The sequence below is a fragment of the Brachyhypopomus gauderio genome, chromosome 3, assembly GCF_052324685.1.
Source record: "Brachyhypopomus gauderio isolate BG-103 chromosome 3, BGAUD_0.2, whole genome shotgun sequence".
Classification (NCBI taxonomy): Eukaryota; Metazoa; Chordata; class Actinopteri; order Gymnotiformes; family Hypopomidae; genus Brachyhypopomus; species Brachyhypopomus gauderio.
The window spans coordinates 14,556,118-14,574,917 of NC_135213.1; the positions used below are offsets into that span (position 1 = coordinate 14,556,118).

The 18,800-nt window shown below is 45.0% G+C and overlaps 1 protein-coding gene across 1 annotated transcript; it reads right to left on the reverse strand.

The window, feature by feature from the left end:
* Positions 1-4,013: 4,013 nt before the first annotated feature.
* socs5a (suppressor of cytokine signaling 5a) lies at positions 4,014-17,922 on the reverse strand. The gene is made up of 2 exons (XM_076999703.1): positions 17,626-17,922; positions 4,014-9,958 (listed from the first exon to the last, which is right to left on the reverse strand). The coding sequence occupies exon 2, from the start codon at positions 9,938-9,940 to the stop codon at positions 8,384-8,386; it is 1,557 nt and encodes a 518-aa protein (XP_076855818.1). The 5' UTR covers positions 9,941-9,958; positions 17,626-17,922; the 3' UTR covers positions 4,014-8,383.
* Positions 17,923-18,800: the final 878 nt, after the last annotated feature.

The following is an 18,800-nucleotide window of genomic DNA, read 5'->3' on the forward strand; positions in this document are numbered from 1 at the left end:
ATTAGCTCAAAACACCTGCAATGGCCTTTGAATGGCCTCTCAGTCTAGGTCTGTAGGCTACATAATCATGGGGAAGACTGCTGACTTGACAGTTGTCCAAAAGATGACCATTGACACCTTACACAAGCAGAGCCAGACACAAAAGGTCATTGCTAAAGAGACCAGCTGTTCACAGAGCTTCGGGTCCAAGCACATTAATAGAAAGGTAAAGGGAATGAAAAGATATGGTAGAAAAAGTGTACAAGCAGTAGGGATAACCGCACCCTGGAGAGGATTGTGAAACAAAACCCATTCAAAAATGTGGGGGAGATTCACACTGGACTGCAGCTGGAGTCAGTGCTTCAAGAACTGCACCCTGCACAGACATATACAAGATGTGGGTTTCAGCTGTCCCATACCTTGTGTCAAGCAACTCTTGAACAAGACAGCGTCAGAACGTCTAACCTGGGCTAAAGACAAAAAGGACTGGACTGTTGCTGAGTGTTCCAAAGTTATGTTCTCTGATGAAAGTATATTTTGCATTTCCTTTGGAAATCAAGGTCCCGGAGTCTGGAGGAAGAGAGGAGAGGCACAGAATCCACGTTGCTTGAGGTCTCATAACACCTGAGCAGTACCCCAGACTGATGGACTCTATGCCACGCTGCATTGCTGCAGTAATTCAGGCAAAAGGAGCCCCAACCAAGTATCGAGTACTGCACATGCTCATACTTTTAATGTTGATACTTTTCAGTTGGCCAGCATTTCTAAAAATCCTTTTTTTGTATTGGTCTTAAGTAATATTCTAATTTTCTGAGATATTGATATTGGGCTTTTCATTAGTTGTCAGTTAGAATCATCAAATTTAAAGAAATGAACAGTGTGTAATGTAATGAGTCTGTGTCTAATGAGTGAGTATAATATACAAGTTTCACTTTTTGAATGGATTTACTGAAATAAATAAATGCATATTTTAGAACCTGTATATTATAGAATATTTATATTATATATACTGAAAATATTTAGTCGTTTCAATCTACAAGGTGACCTCTATGACATCAAATTTTCACCACCAAATGAATTCTTCTAAATGATGAAACAGTTCTTCCAATAACATGCATCAAAGAGAAAGTGATGTATGCTTCTGTTGCTGCTTCATAATTAAAAATCAACCCATAGCCTCAAAGAAAATTCCATGTACAGGTTTCTTCGTATTGCTAGCTGGAAACAATGTTTTACTGGGTGTCCATGACTGTCGCACACAAACAATTTTCAATTTTATTAAAGAAAATTGTTAACTTAAATAAAGTGCAACTTTAATGTTGATAAATCCAAACAAAATACACATACACACCCACATGAACTTTACTGGTAGCCAACTCCATGTCTGCAGCAGGCAGTGTATCTGATGGATGGGTTTAGTGCATGGCGTTGTCTCGCTCTCTTTAGCAGGTATTCCTGTCTCTGAAATGTGTTGTGTCGTTGGCAACGCCCAAGATGACAGGTGAAGAGAGGACAGAATGCAACATGACCCCCTCTCTCCCTTTTTCTGTGAAAGAGAGAGAGACACAGAGCAACAGATACGCAGAAAGCATACCATAGTACTTCAAGGGGTAAGGAACTGGAATGTGAATAAGAATGTGTCCACACACACACACACACACACACACACACACAGTCTTTTTTAGTGTATGTGCTTGTACACTGTTTGCACCGTGTGAGATATGGCTGATAGTACTCTAAAACACCAAGGTGGAAAAGTAGGCTCGTGCCGATCATTAATCGAAGATATTACAATGTACCACAAGGGGGCGATGTAGGAAATTATATATCAGGAAGAATTTAAACCAGTACTCAGTCCCTGCCTGGGAAGACCATTCGCTGTACTTTAGTCTGTTGGTCGGCACATACCTAATTCAAGCTATGATAATTATGAATATTATTATGCTCTTAGTCAGATGTGTTAAAAAACAGTAACACACATACTCCTGCAGTTTAAACCTCACACGGCGTATCCAGCTGATCAGTGTCTTCAGAAGCAGTTATTTGGTAAGACATTTTGTGTAGGTTGGTTGAAACTGCATAAGAGTAAATAAGGTACGTGACTAGAGGCAGGATTTGTGGAAATTGGTTTCAATTATAACACAACTGTGAAGTCAGAGCCATGAGTGTGAATGACTCCTCCGTTTCCTCCTCAGTTCACCTGTGAAACTCACACTAGGGCTTCATTCACTGGTGGGCAAAGTGCTTCCAACATATTAGGTTCACAATGTTCAAATATTTCACAATTTTTAACTTGTTTTATAAATAAAACCGATATAGACATTGTAAATGAATACGTGTGTGTAAGAGAGAGAAGAGAGAGAAAGAGAATCAGGCTGAGACCGTGTGCTATTTCAAACGCCTGCTGCTATTTCCAGGCCCCAGATGCCTGGGTATATATAGCATACAACATCGTCTTAAAGGCAGTTCCGTCCACGCTTATCCCCGCCGGGCAGGACCTCCGGCAGGCCAGACACACACTTAGTGCCTGCAGAGGCCTGGACATGGTCGGAGGAGACAGGACACCGAGTGAGGACACCGCAGACGCTTGCCAAGGTCACCCGGGACGTCTAGGTTCACAGCTCTGAATGACTGGGCTGTACGAAGCAACTGGGGGACATCAGTACGAACACGTTTAAGTCAGTCTACTGAGCAGGACGTCCTTAGACTTTGAATACTTTGCATACCTTCTTCTGGTATGAACCATAGATTTAATACGCAATAATAAAATAATATACAATCACAAATCAACCAGTAGCAAAGGAGCCAAACTCAGTGACATTGTCACGTGGCCGGTAACATGTTTGTTCCATTTCCAATGTTTTAGGTCGCCCCGGGAGACTAGACACTTCCTTCTCTTCTCTTGTTCTTGCCCCTCTGGTTTCTGCTCTTCATCGCGCTCCTCCTCTGTCAAAGCTGTGCTTCAATTATTCAGAGGCCTGTAGCAGATCACTTGAAACCCATAACCCACTTTCTATTTATACCCAACTTCAAAGGATCAGACAGAAAAATGGGGGGTTGGGGGAGGGCAAGGCAACCCACACCCAGGCCACCCCCCCCCCCCCACCCCCCTCGCCAGGCCCTCGCTGCTGGAGACTTCGCTCCAGACGTCCTCTCGCTCTTCACTGGCTGGGTGTGGTGGGCGGGGTTACCGGGTCACACAGCCACGGCTCCTGCTGAGGTACACGGGGTGACATACCGACCATCACCGAAGTGTAGATGAAACCAGCAGGAGGGGTGGTGCTAATATGGCAGGCATGTGTGTGATGGGGAGACCTGAGAATCTGCAGTAAAACCTGAGGGAGGCAGTCTACATGTACAACTGTTTTCTTTTTATTTTTCATGTTAAGACAGTGAAGCATATGGCAAGAGCACGGAGAGCGACACCTACTGGTGGGGAAAGGAGCAGCAGTCTACCTGGCCCACGGGCCTCTGACCGCACGCTGTGACGCAGAGTCCAGCAAAATAATGCAACCGGGCTACTTAGTAACATAGCCAGGAAGTAGGGGCTGCCCACTGCACGTAATAAAGACAGGGTGAGTGAAAGAGAGAAAAAAGACTTGAGAACATCAAGAACAGAGAAAAGGGTGAGTGTACACTGTACAGTATAAACGTCGGGCTGCATTAAAAACAAAACAATAACGACAAAGATGGCGAGAAAGAGGGAGATATATACGTGACTCCAGCGAGCCTGTGATGGTTCACTATGCAAGTGCTTAGAGGGGCTTTTTTTTGGCAGTTAAATCAATAAGGTGGGGGGTAGGCAGTGGGTGGTACAAAAGTCATTTTTATTACATCCAATCATTGTCCTGTGCTGTCACCAAGGCACCCAGGCCACGCCCCCACCTTCAATGCCCTCCCCTCCCCTCCCACAACTAAATGTGCACATACAGCATTAAAGTGACAAAGTTGTAATCATGGTGAGGTTCACAATCCATTGCATCTCAAACAAAGAACTCATGTAAATATATATACTTAAAACAAAAGTCAGTCAGTCAACCAGGTGTCTTTTAATTCAGTTTTTTAAGCTTAAGCAATGCTGTGCTTAATCTTCCTATGCTATGTGTACAGATAAATGCCAAATTACATTGAACAGGAAACAGGTTTTCCAAAGGTAAGTGTGCAACATTATTAATGAAATGGCTTGCAAACAATTTCCTCACAAACTTATAACTGCAGTGGCATATGAAATGATAATCCTTTAATAAAATAAAGCACATTACGTCTACTTTTACCCACATGCTAATGGCCAGAAGTCAAATCTCCGTTATTTCAAACCATGAAATCCTACTTGTTGACATACAATCTCGTAAACAACTGATCTTTCATCAGCACCTACACATCACGATCACGGTCATCATGATCGTATTCATCATATGGTCCAGAGACCACAGACTGCAGCTTTACTGTATCTGTTCAGGAAGGCATTGGGTCAAACATATACCAGGTGGCCTGTAAACACCCACATGACAAAGTGCCCAATAAAACAGTGAGTGCACACGTGATGGTCGCCAAGAGGGAAACGGCTTAGTCAGCAAGCTCCTGCAGCAGGCGAGCTACACACCTTCTCAAGGTACGCAGTTTCACACCTTCTCAAGGTACGCACCTCCACACCTTCTCAAGGTACGCACCTCCACACCTTCTCAAGGTACACACCTTCACACCTGCACCTCACACGAATCCTCGTGGCAACGACATCAACTTTCAATGAACACATATGTACACGCACTTATCGTTAAAGTTGAAAACATTTTCATACATAACGACTGCAACGATTTTGACTAGATGTGACATATTACTCCACTTGGTTGATAGTTGTATACTGCCAGCCTGAACACTGATGGTTAAAGGGGACCTATTAAGCTTTTCCAGGTTTTGCTTTCCCTTTACTGTGTCATATAGCTGTGTGTGTGTGTGTGTGTGTGTGTGTGTGTGTAACAGACTGCAAAGTTACACAGCCAAAGGGAGTAACGTTCTTCCACAGGGACTACTTTGCCCACCTGTCTGAAATGCTTTTTTGGAATTCTAGCTCTTTTCCTGTGTCACAAGATGATGTAATCTCATAACACAAGCCTTACTGCCAACCTACTGGCAGGTTGGGCTGGAACAGAGTGGGCAATCACAGCACACTGAGCTCACGGTGGCAGGCAGAGCTTAAAGAAACAGGAGCTCTATTAGTGTTTCAGACAGAGATGTACATCATGATAAAAATCATGTGTTGTTCAAACATTGGCACGTGCAAATCTATTCCAATGAACCCCAAATATAAATGCACGAACATCAGCATAAGAGGTCCCCTTCAAAGCTGAAATATCTGCTTTCTTGAAGATGTTAAGACGGGAAAGGCACTTTTGAAAGTCGTCATCACGGAGAGCCAATCGTGGGTCACACAGCACCTTTTGTGTTTCAAACCAGGCCTCTCTGTATCGCTGAAACGCGTGACCTGTAAATGTCAACTATGTTTCACTCAGGAAGAAGCAGTAAGCCCATCACTTCTCTGGTCGATGGACTGATCTAGATCTACTACAGTCAAAACCAGAACCTTTGGTCACTTTAATACATACCTCTTCATACACATTTATGACACATTATACCAGTTCATTGGTTATATCATGTTTGTAAATTAGAACTTGACATTCTTCATTTCAAATTTTCTCGTTACAAAGAAAATCTTCCAATGTCACCTCTCACCCCCCTTTATTGGGAGCTAAACCCAAGGGCATAGATTATTGCCTGTTGTTACGATTACTAATATGAAAAATATTCATTTAAAATCTGTATCAATATACATTTATTAAGTACGTCTTTCTAGTAAAACTAAGAAGGGAGGGAGAGGAGGCACATGAGAGTCAGAACTCCTCGTCACTCTACCCCAACCCCACCCAACACCAGCTTTATAAATGCACGTATCAGATTTAAAGAGCCTGGCCAAGCATGACACAACTTTTCAGGCAGGCAGTGAGAAGGACGGCCAGCCCTCTCAAAAGACCCCCTACTGTTTCCAGGTGAGTCTGCCTCACTGCCAGCAATCCAGCTCCAGTTGAGGGAGGTGGGGGGGACCTAATCATTAGAGTGGAGCCTGTTCATCCCATGAACACCAGTCGCCGATTCCCAATCACTCCCAGTCAGTCCTGGGCATCCATGACCCGACATCCATCCTTGTGCAAAAGGAAAGCTCAAAGGGATAAAACATGGGAAGACATCTTGATTGGGGTTGACAGGGGGCGGCGCTGTACGACAGGAGAGTCTGAGCTCACCTGACAACAGCAGACTGCTAAATCTACCTGACCAGTCATGGCACAAAGAGGCTGGAGGGATAAAGGGAGGTTTAGAAGTCTAAGTATTGCCACGGCAACTCTCAAACGGTACACACCAGCACCAGAATCACAGGAAAGTTCATCCACTTTTCTCTCCCCACTGATACATCAAAGTGTAAGCACAAGTTGAGATACATGGAGGAGCAGAGTTTCTTTTATTATGAACCGTTAGGCCATCTGTGATCATAATGATAATTTTTGCATATAACTCGCAGATATGCAAGATTTATGCTAAATCTAATGACAGACAGCTATGAAGGCCCACTGTCTAGGAGACAAGACGGGGGAATTTCAGGGGGTGAGGGAAAATAAAACCGCACTTGAACTGCACCACTGGGTTGTGTGTGAGACAAAGCAACAAATTAAAAGTCTTATAGGTGCAGCGCGTCTTGTAATTTCAAAATAATAGTCCTCTGCCCGACAAGTTGCTATAAGATGCGAATATATTATAAAAAATATTCAAGTGTTAAAATGGGCTTGAGTGATCTGCGCAGGAGCCGATCCCAGCCTCTGAAGTTGTAACTACCTCAGTCTGGCAAGAACCTGGATCTGTAATGTAACTCCCCTACGGCTAAACAAGCTCAGTAAACCAGGCAAAGCTCTTCAACAAGGTGACCTAGCATGTGCAGCAGCACAGACGGGTCACCACAAGACAGCCCTCGGTCCTCTCTAGTGCAATGCGTATCAGGCAAAGTAAGCTTAGAGAGTGTGTGTGGTGTGTGTGTGTGTGTGTGTGTGTGTGTGTGTGTGTGTGTGCATCCACAAAATGTGTATGACTAACAATGGTCCCAGTGTGGCGGGATTATATATTGCCTCTGCTGCTCCCACTAACATAAGCACAGTTGAATTAAAGTGCCCTTCATCATTGTCCTTTCCCTATTCACAAAAAGGACGACGCAATTAGAATTCACACCAGCCCCTGTGCAATTAGTGGCGGGAATTAATGATTACAAAACGTACGGACAGCGTCACAACGTTCACGCATATAGTGACTATGTTTTTTGAAAACCAGGCGCACTCACGTCACATGACACAGCCAACACTGCAGCCACATTTACGCATCATCGTCCACATCACTTCCTGGAAGTGAAGAAAAAAACAAAAACGAAACCAAACAGAATGTCAGAGAGCCCTTCTGGGACCTTCGCACAGCTGCGCAGACGCATGGAACCTTCGCACAGCTGCGCAGACGCATGGGACCTTCGCACAGCTGCGCAGACGCATGGGACCTTCGCACAGCTGCGCAGACGCATGGTACTACACCCATCCATCTTTCTTGGATCTCTTTCGCTTGTTCTCTGTGAGTAAATCCAACCGATTCCTGCTCTTCACTGTCTGTTCCATTCATCCCACGAGGGCGGAGCAAAGAACGTTACCTTGGAAACCGCTAACAGAGCACCACGCGAGCAAAAGATTATGGGTAAACGTAACAACTTGATCAAAGCTCAGTTCCTCGTCTGACTCCCCTGCGAAAAACCGTTCCACACGAGCAGAAAACGTTAACAACGCTTCTGAAATGAATCCTGAAATGAGCAGGGAGGAGAAGACCTGCAAAATGGAAAATGTGGAAAAGAGAAGAAACAAGAGTGGACAAAAAAAATAACCCCAAAAGCACATTGTTAAGCAGAGGGAGAATGGAGGTGCTTGAGCAGGACCCTCTGTCCCTCCCGTCCTCCTCCGAGCGAAGGCGAGACCACCTGGGGGAGAGGAGACCGGTTCTCCGCCCCCTTCTGCTTCAGTCTGCCAGTCCAGAAGCTGCTGAACTATAATGTGTCTACACGACACTGTAGCTTTATATGTATTTCTTTACATAATAACAAATAAACACAAGAAAACATATGACAGAAGCTTATATGTTGTGTTCAGGTTCATACCACCCCGCCCACCTCCTTAAGTCTGAAGGCCTGTCCCCATAAAAGGTGAACCGAGGTGCTCAGAGTTCTGAACACACTCTTCTGGGAGAGCGGACCGTCCCTCTGGCCTTGCCTCTAGGTACACGGTGAACGTCCACGCCCGCGGTCAGCCCGGTTCCGAGCGGCGTGCCCCGCTCACTTGGCCTTGAGCGGCTCCCTCTCCAGCCAGCGCACGCGCACCCTCTGCTTGTAGTGATACTCCCTGAGGTAGTCCTGCAGCGGCGGGGGCAGCGGGAGCCCCGCGATGCCGTCGTAGCCGGTCCCGCGGCAGATGGCGGCCCGCGCCAGGCTCTGCAGTCCGAAGGGGAAGGTGCGGCGCAGGGGCGTGGTCAGCAGCGGCTCGAAGAACATGCAGGCGCTGGGGTCCTTGTAGTGCTCGAGCAGCGCGGTGACCGTGGCCGCGTGGAACACGCACGGGTCGTGGGCGTCGAAGCTGAAGTTGTGGTTCCACTGCTCGATGCGGGCGTGGAGCGAGCGACCGTAACGACGGAAGCTGACGGAGAACAGGTAGTCCTCCTGGGCGGAGTCCCGCAGCAGGAAGGTGCCCTCCGGCCGGCCGTCCAGCAGGGCCTCCGCCTCGTATCGGTCCATCACGCCCCAGTAGCACGGCAGCGCCGTGATCTGGAGCAGGTCGGGCACCAGGCAGTGGATGTAGTCGATCTGCGTGTGGACCTTCCAGGGACCCGGCTGCTTGCCGGTCGCCTGGCCCTCCAGGGAGGCGTGTCGCTGCTTGGGTCGGCGTGCCTGCAGGCAGAGTGTGGTGGTGTCGTCGTCCTCCGAGTCGCAGTCGTTGGCCGTGGCCCCCAGAGTCTCGCCCGGCGCCTCGCCCATCCCGGGGGCCAGTTTGGGTCCCAGCTTGTAGATGGAGGCCAAAGGAGCGGCGATGGCCTCCACCGTGTGTATCTGGGCGTCGGGCGGCGGGTCCACCCCCTCTTCTATGCTCAGCCGCCGTCGCTCACGTAGCCGCTCCTCCTCGTCCTCCGGGGAGACGCGCGCGGCGTCGGGGGCGTCCTTCGGGCCGGCCGGCGCGGACGGGACGGGCGCCGTGTGCTGCTTGATGAGGTGCCACTTCCGGGCGAGGTCCGACCCGGGCGGGAAGGGGCACGTCTCCAGCATGAGCTCCGTGATCTGGATCTTGCGCTTGGGCGGCCGGGCCTGGGCGGCCCGCGAGGACGGGCGCAGCGGCAGACACAGGCCCACCGTGTCGTGGAAGTGCTGGCGGAGCGAGCGTGGACGCCGGGACTCCGTCTCCTGCGGGCCGTGCCCGCGGTTCGAGCGGCCGCTCCTCCGTTCGGTGCTCTCCAGGGAGCTCTGCGCCTTGGTGGAGCACGAGTGCCTTTTCTTGCCGCTCCAGGGGGCGTGGCGTGAGTACGAGTCCCTGCGGGAGCCCAGAGGGCCACGCACGTCCTCCACGTCCTGCTCCACCGTGATCTCCAATATCTGGGGCACGTCGGCCACGCAGTTGTGACCTCGACGCGCCTTGCTGCCGTTAACCCTCCGGGACACTAGAGGGAGCGCCAGCAAGCTTTGAGAACAGGCTGCTTGTGGTGCACTTTCTCCCCGGGCCTGGTCCACACTCGGGAGCGTTTGTGTCGGCGGCGCTGGCGTTTCCCCATGGGAACCTCCATCTGGGTGGAGCAGAGACTGACATCCCCTCTTCAGGTTGCTCCACACCCTGCCTACCTTCTCCATGTGGGGGGGGGACCCGCACTGAAAACAGGGAGCACAAAGAGAGCACGTCAGTGTCATTAGAGCTGACAAAAGGCTATATCTACCAGTGAGGGGAGAGAGAGAGAGAGAGAGAGAGAGAGAGAGAGAGAGAGAGAGAGAGAGAGAGAGAGAGAGAGAGAGAGAGAGAGAGAGAGAGAGAGAGAGAGAGAGAGAGAGAGAGAGAGAGAGAGAGAGAGAGAGAGAAAGGGAATATGAGAAGGAGAAGTGAGTGAGCAAGAAGAGTCAGCTGAGCATTTGTGCATTTGGTGAGCATTTGATAAGCATTTGGCGAATGTTAAGTGTATAGTGACCAAAGCAATTAAAAGTGTTGCCAGGCAGACTTGTGGGAATCCAAGGCCAGTGCTAAAAATTAACTTGTGGACACGCTCCCAGACCACTGGCCTCCCTGGGCTGAATTACAACACCAATCTGGACCCGTCTCACTCTGACCACCTCAGCACCAGGACACTAATGCACAGTAACTACAGCACGTCTGCGTTGACACATTTGCAACGTGAGACTGCGGATTAAGGAGGCTCCTGCCCAGATGTCCCAGTGGTGATCGTGCACGTGTGTCAGGAAATGCCTTCTTCATCTGGACCCCAACATCAGTCTTCTTGGGCTCCCTGCAGTGACACTAGCTGCTATGAGTCAGCAAAAAAAAGAAGGTCAAGCTTTGGTGAAGCCTGAGCATTTGTGGTCCTAGTGTTGGTCCTCTGGGGCTTCCGTACTGCCCACGTGTACCCTGGACCGCCTTTTCCCTAGGTCAGTTAATAAGGTAATATTCTTGTAATATATTATTCAGTTATTCTTGCAACATATTATGTAATTAAAGTATGCATCTCTATGGTCAGAAAATACCATGTTAAATTGTTTAATATTAAATACTTTACAGTACGGTGTGGAAAGATGGAAATTGACATGCAAAAAAAAAGGTCAGATCAATACCAAAACCCAAGGTCCAATCATCCACTCAAACGTGCACACTACAGAATCAATTAATGTTTATGCAAATATAAGTGATGGTATAAGGCTGCAGTGACTATTACCCCCTGATACACAAAGTGCCAGACTCTTCTAGAACCTATGAAACTCTATAACTAATAAAGACAATAAACTAGTTAAAGCGTAGATGATAAGAGGGCAATATTGAAGCAACGTACCTTACTGATCCTAAACAGGTTAACCTATAAAGTAGTTTATGTTGATTGATGGGAAAGCTAAGCTAAGCGGTTTTGTTCAGTTTTAAGATTGGTGACCACAGTACCTGTGCAAACCTGGTAGGACAAGGCCCATATAAGCAAACCAATCAAACATTACATGAAATTATCTAACCAATCACCAATCATTACACTGAAAATGGATCCAAATTGTACTCAGTGTATGATGATAAGCAGATGGCATTTATACACTGGAAAAGAATATAGGCTTCAACTTAAACACACTTTTAAAACATTACATCAGCCTAAGATATATGGCTGTGGGTATGTGAAGGATTAGCGTCCAACACAGGTCTTATAAACCCAAAGCTCAAATGTTATTTTCCTCATTTCCTGCATTTTTCTTTTCCTCCTGCGTTTAAATCCTGACTCCAAAATTATCTTCTTTTTTTCGTACTTAAAAATGACTCATGGCTGACCTTTTTGAGTAGTACTTTCCTATAGGGTTTTGTGAATGCTAAGTTGCTGTCTGCTGTGGCGTTAGCTTTAGAACCCTGTCACTTCTGCAGCAATGGGGCTCACCTGTCATTACACATACTGCTCGCTCAATAAGGCCTGTGGCAAGGCAAGAATGTGACTGAGGTCTGAAGAAAAACGTGGACTGACTGTGTATGTCTGGATGGGGAATGTTTAATGTTTCTTCAGACAGTGAGCTAATTCGATAAACCGCCTCACTGTACATTGGTAAACACCAGCAAGAACAGCACAATGCCATGACTGCGATTTTCATTTCCGGCCATGTGCTTTGGTTCTTAGCTATATGGCTGTCCTTTGTTGCAGTAAGGATACAAAAAGGCTAGAGTTCACTTAAAGAGTCACTTATACTTAATCTCTCCATAGCCCTCATGTTACTAGAATACAAAGCACAGTCAAATCAAAGTCAACCTTTGGCTCTGCAGTTATGACGACAACGTGCTCAAAGGCCAGTCAGCATGACCTTTTAACCTGCTCAACACCCTGACACCACTTCACACCGAAGAACCCACACAGGTGAAGAGTACGGCCTGGGGGTTAGGGGCATGTATGCTGAAAACGTCCTCTCTACACTGAGCATTTGTGGCTACACGCATACCTCTCCTTTCAAACACTCACATGACCAGATTTCAACACCAACTGACAAAAGTAAGATTTTTGTACAAACCTCCAAGGCTAGAATTGGGAATGTTTACTCAAGGATCAAACTCATGTACTGCATTTGAGTATCTAGGTTGTTTCCTGCACGGTTTGTGCGACAAGGTGCACTGCAGTTCATCAGAGACAACACGTTGGTGTGTGGTTATATTTAGTAGTGACACTTTAGCTAATTAATGCAAATGAAATACACTACAGCAGAAAAGTCACCCTTTGTTTATATACTACCAGAGTATGTCATCTGGAACAATTTGGCTTTGAAACTTAGATAACAGAGTTTGATTTCACTGGCACATCATACATCTAGGAAGAATGCAAAAAGCCATGCTTTAAAAATCCCTGTGACTTTAGGTCATTCATTTACTGACCTCTAACAAGTCCAAATAAACAAATAAAACAAATAAAACTTGGAATAATTTTATCAGTTAGAGGGACTGCTGATATGATTTCTCTGCTTCTCATACACCTACCTAATGTGATTTATGAAGAATAATGCTATTTGGCTTTTGTCATCTCTGCAGCGGTGAATCAGGTGCTGGGAGCTTGAGCAGAATGGTAGTGGGGATCACTGACCTGGGGCCACAAAAGCCTCCACAAATCGGTGATAAAATCAGATTTCCGTACAACCTTCATTCACATTCAAACTCAAATATTAAGGAGCAAAAACGTGGCACACACAGGCTGTTGAACGGATGCGCAGAGTGCATTGTTTAAACACACATGGCACAACTTAAAAACGTTGCACTCTGGTGCATCTGACGTTCACACATGGTGTTGAACACCAATGAAGAGCCCATATTGTCACTCCACCACTACACTCTCTACTATCACACCTGCATGCTTTGGCCCTCCACATTGCGCTGAACTCCACGATAGGCAAGACCATCCAAAAAGACAAAAACCTACTTCACATACTTCACCCCATGACATGATGCTTCAATAGGCAAAGCGTACATGCCCTCAAATCTGACTACAAGCAGCAACAGGAACACTGGACAGCAGTGCATTATGGTCATTTTTTGCCTGCTTTGATGAATACAAATATAAAGAAGAGTAAATAAGATCCACATAGACAGTGACAGATTGTGTTCTGTTACTAAACATTCCAACTATGTTCTCCTTCACACCACATGTGCCTCAGAAGAGGCTCTTGATTGGTCGTACAGCTCCCCTGTGTGGCTAGGAGACAGGGCCGCACCCCTAGAGCAAACACAGCAGGAGAAGACAGTACACCAGGCAAGACCTCTGGCCCTTAAAGCAGCACCATTCAAACCAGCAACCACATCACACGAGGAATCCTTCAGGTTGCATGGGTACGCACGAGTATACCTCTGGCCATTTAGCAGTCACTGCTACGGGTATGCATAAGCACGTTCACAATGAAAAAAGATTTTAAAAACCACGAAGAAAACATACCCCAAAACCTGAAAAAGATGCCGACCCCAGATATAAAGATGTTCACACTAATAAATGTAGGCTACACTTCACTGTCCTAAATACCCTCCAGAGTTAGAACGACAATGAAGTTCAGAAGGACGGGGTTAGCTGAGCTGTCCCCAAGGGCCACAAAACAGAAGCACAAGTGTCATAGCTTAAGTGGGACAGAGATGCGAGACTCGGGGCAAATGCCCGCTCCCCAGATGAGAGCAGGGCTTGAGGATGCCATTATCTGATGGTGTAATATGCTTCCGATGGGCAACACATCCAATCTGCCACAGAGTGGAAGAAACTGTCATGCTGACACAAGGCTCGTCACAGCTACATTTACAGTGGATGTCACTCATGTTTAAAATGATTGTTTTACATGAATGATATCTGTTCAGCCAAATGAGTAGAACTCATGCTCAAAATTGTTCTAAGGTTCATAAGAAATTGTTAGAACATTAAAGATAATGAAATAATGTTTTCTTGTCTGTCCTTTTTATTAAACAACAACAACAACTACTACTACTTCTTCTAATACTAATAACAATAATACATAGAAACTAACAATGTTAAGTAACAATGTTAAGTTTGTATTTTCACCAAATGTACATTTATTCCACATTTGCATTAACTGATCAGTTGGTAGTTAGTCTCATTAATTTAGCAGTTAGGATTCAGCTTGAGGATTATCGGTTAATATGATTGATTCATCACGCCCAACCTTATATGTCATTAATTTAAGATTGCTATCACTAATTCACGGAAATGAATACAGTGTTGCATTTTATATATTCTGATTTTTATTTATGCATATGCATTTACTTTGTGTGATGCGTGTTTAAGATTTTAGTTCTGTGGGCAGAATTCTTAAGACAACAGAAGATCCAGAGCAGCGTAAAACAGAGTGTCAGAGGTCAGAGGGTGAGAGGCACCTCTGAGCCGAACAGCAGCCGTTCTCCCTCACCAAGTGTGAGCGGTCGTCTGGCCACCTGTGTGTCTAACGTCAGCACTTCACAGCCTCAGAAGGGCTCGTGAGATGGTGCAGGGCAACACTCTCCTTCCCGACACTCAAACGTTTGGTCAAAATACCACAAATGTCGCTATATGTCTCAACCTGATTAAGACATTAGAAGAAAACAACGCATACAATGAGGAAGATAATATGTGACGTGTTCAATGTCAGTAGTTCATTTTTGGAAAGCCAAATTTTTGAGGTGACCAGATGTGGCAGCAGCGTTACTAACATGTGAGGTTTCCTGTTCCTGCCCTGTGTCATATTACCATATTCTGTTCAAACATAACGGTCTGACTATTTTCTTTCTATAATTTTCTTATGAAATGCACTGAATAAATCTCATTTGTGATAAGTGATAAAGATGCAAAAAAAAAAAAAGGTCAAAACTTGTTTACTTTGTCTGCAGACCCTAAGGACCAAACCTATCGAGTTCTTTATTAAAGGTTATAACATTCATCCATCTTTCACATCTTGGTCAACACCTAGCAAATTAAATCCCCACACAAGCCCAGTTAGGCTCAAGGTTCAAACAAGCATGCTGCCTACTGGTGTACAATATGCTTGTAAGAACAGGAAGAGGTTTCTTATGAACAGCCACATCCTGGGTGGCAGACACACACATTGGACAATACACCACATGATCCTCTTTCACTTGTGATAACAGAGCAAGCGTATATATTATCATAAGCTATAAATTAGTTGTCCAATAAGCAATGAATACTTTAGACCAGACTAGGAAATTTGTTCTTTCCACATACAAAGTACTGCTTGACTATAAATCAATGTTTGGTCATTTATAATAAATACTTAGTTACTACAAATAATGGTTCCTGTTAAAGAAACCATTATGACTATCTAAAACGGGCTTACCATCCACGCATGAACAAAGCATGAAAACTGCAAAGGAACACATGTGGAACCTTTGAGACTGAAGATGAAAGGCCACTTTCAAAAACTTTAACGAGGACCATCATTGTTAAATACTTCTGACATCTAAACATAGACCACAGTGGTAATACGTCACTAATGCCAGACAGTCCAGGGGGAGACTCTTGGGCAGACATTTTCTTCCTCCTTTCTTCTGCCGGGCCCAGGAGCAGGGCCATATGCTGCATGTGTGCCTCTCGTCCAGCGTGAGGGCCCTTATGGAAAAGCCCCCACTGCTAACTCTGCGCAAGGCTAAAAATTCATTTGTGTCTTTAGGTCGATTTGGTTTGCAGCTACAATGTCAGCCTCCATACTGACACATACTTTGGAAAACAAAAATCACTTGAGTGTCATAGTAAAAAAATTAAAACAAAGTACAAACAAGGTTCTCTGAGTTCCAGACCTCTTTACAGTGTTATTATTACTGCCTTAACTGCAAATATTACATATCTGCAGAAAAAGAACGGTCATATAGTTATATTTCTTTTCCTTCTCCAATTGTCTGATTGCAGCACTAGTGATTAAATAACTATGCAATATATGCAGTAATTATAGTGTAATTATTGAGGGTGAGATGGAATGCCACTCAGAAATGCCAAATTTACTGCAATATTATACCAGTGTCAACTAAAGAAAATCTAAAATCTCCTCCTAGAGCACTGTTCACAAGCATCTGGAAGGAGGCACCTCATTAAACACTTAGATATATGCACCTATGCCAAAATGACTCCACAAATTTGATTATGCTACTGGTCCATGAATAGGCACAGGGCATAAGGTTTTGTTAGCCAGCCATGGTGAAGTTGTTACTAAACCTGCATGGAACATTTGCCTGCTAAAGACAAGACACTGTTACCATATGGAATGTTACATCAACCACAGATGATTTAATGCATTGTAAAACGCATACTTACACTGAAGAGCCTGTTCAAATGCTCCAGGAAAATGACAGTAAACTAAATGTACTATATTTTTAAAGTGATCCTTAAAGCTGAAGTTTTGGGAAGACAGGCTCAGTTTTATCGATGTAGATGCCCGCCATGGCAAAAGGCAACCCTATCACATTTCAAACTCATAGACCACTGGAAACAGTGCATTTGCACATCTGCTGTGTTGTGCTGTGGAATCATCTCCTATGCAATAAGGTCCAAAGCAAAGGATTATCAAACCAGAGATGCGTCAATTAAAAACACTGCTTAAATGTGCCTGAGTGTTCTGTGGCTTTTAGGTTCCAGTAGGCCCGGTACGACTCAGGCCAGAGTTTCAAATCAGTGGTGTGTAATGTACAGAATAACACAGAGGGGCAAACATCAGGGATCTTGAGGCAATAGTTGTGGCAAGGCTGAGCACATTACATGTCCATTTCTTCAATCAATTGTTTTTAAGGGAAAATTAAACATAGAAGTAAAAAACAAAACAAACAAAACCTAGTATCTTAAATTTGGACTTTATATGCACATGCGCTACAGAGTGAGTTTATTTCTCATGTCTACAATTGCTGGTAAAAATACATAATCGCAGATGCACAATATATTTCTAACATCACAAAGTTGGTAGTGGCTGTTCGGGCCTTTAAAGCAACAGTAGAAAGCCGTAGGACACATATATAGTTCAGGATATGATACATGCTGGGAAATAGCGGTATTTCTTCGGACATCATTACGACTATCAATTTAAATCTTTTACAGGGTACTGAAGTTGGTTCGTGTAGTCCCCAAACTTAAGAAGCTGCATTGTGTGTGGATGAAGTATTTATCTTTGGGTCAATGCTGAACATGTCATTAAAATATAAAGTAGGCGACCAGACTGCGCATTGCCATAGTTGCTGTAGTTGAACCGGCTCCCGACCTAAGGGCCGACCAAAAACTATTTAAAAAGCACCGAGACAGCAAACTCTAAAAATAAAAATAATCGATGCACAGCAAAATTATACAGCAAAACGAACTTACCGATTTTCTGTCGTGTTCTTTTACTCTTTTTTCAAAGGTTTTCTTTTGTTTGCGAAAAAAATGCGTCCAAGAAAAGTCGGATACATTTTCCCGTGTTGGGAGAAGTCGGCAAATAAAATTAAAACAGATTGCTTTATTCCCATAAACAGACGCTTATCATAACGCAAACTAGGGGTAGATGCATCGATAACGTCGCCGACATTTTGTGGACCTTTTTAGGGAGAACTAATCTTATTCCCCTCTTCCCGTTGTCGTTCCCTTTCCCTGACGGCCGATATGGTCGCCAAGTGCAGCAGAGAAGAGAAGCAAAAGAGGGCGGGGCGGGCGGCTTTTGAGTGACAGTAACGCGCTCCAATTGAATGCAGACCTGGATTTAGGTTTCCAGCAGCGGATACGGAAAAGCCTCCAGAGTGCCGTGACCTGACGGCCGCGTCAGTTCCCCTCACATACGAGCCTGTGTGACAGAAGGAGAGTGTTTCACAACTACAGTGTCGTGCTTTCAGATTATTGTGATAGCCTTTAGCTAAAGACCTGAACTCTAAACTCGAATTAGTATCAACTGGGAGGAAGTATGTTTTTTATTAAAAGTATGAAGCTATGACCAATACACCGTATTGTTCAATAAAATGTGAGCTACCCCAAAAGTCAAAACAAGTCCCTATATTTAACGCTCAAACTATACAACTAATGCAACTAACTTCTGAAAAATTACTTGGAATTATGTCATTGGAGCCTGATTTTGATTAGCTGCCCGCCGTTGATACGTGTTCCTGTCGTCAAAGCTCGTAGCTGTCATATGACTGTGGTTCTATACCGTAGGTAGACCAGAAGGGGTCAGTGTGATTCTGTGTATGGAACATTGGGCACTCAAAATCTTGAGTCTTTCTTCCTGTCTGTTTCTTTCTTTTTCCCCAAAGGAATTATATTAACATGATAACAGGTAAGTGGTCAGAAAAGCTGTGATGAATCTGTGATCTCACAGGAGACCACTGTGAGATTCCCACTCATGAGATGAGCATGTCTGTGTATGCTGTAGGCTATAGCCTACCTTTCCCTCTACCTAATCACGAGACAGGGGTGTCCACTGTGTGAAAAAGCAGCCTGTTCTCTTAATTCTCACTTTAAATCCACATGACTACTCACCACCTTCACATCTAGACACGTTGTATGCACAA

Excerpts from the sequence above, each read along its gene's own strand:
- socs5a (XM_076999703.1), bottom strand. The coding sequence starts at position 9,940 with ATGGAGAAGGTAGGCAGGGTGTGGAGCAACCTGAAGAGGGGATGTCAG.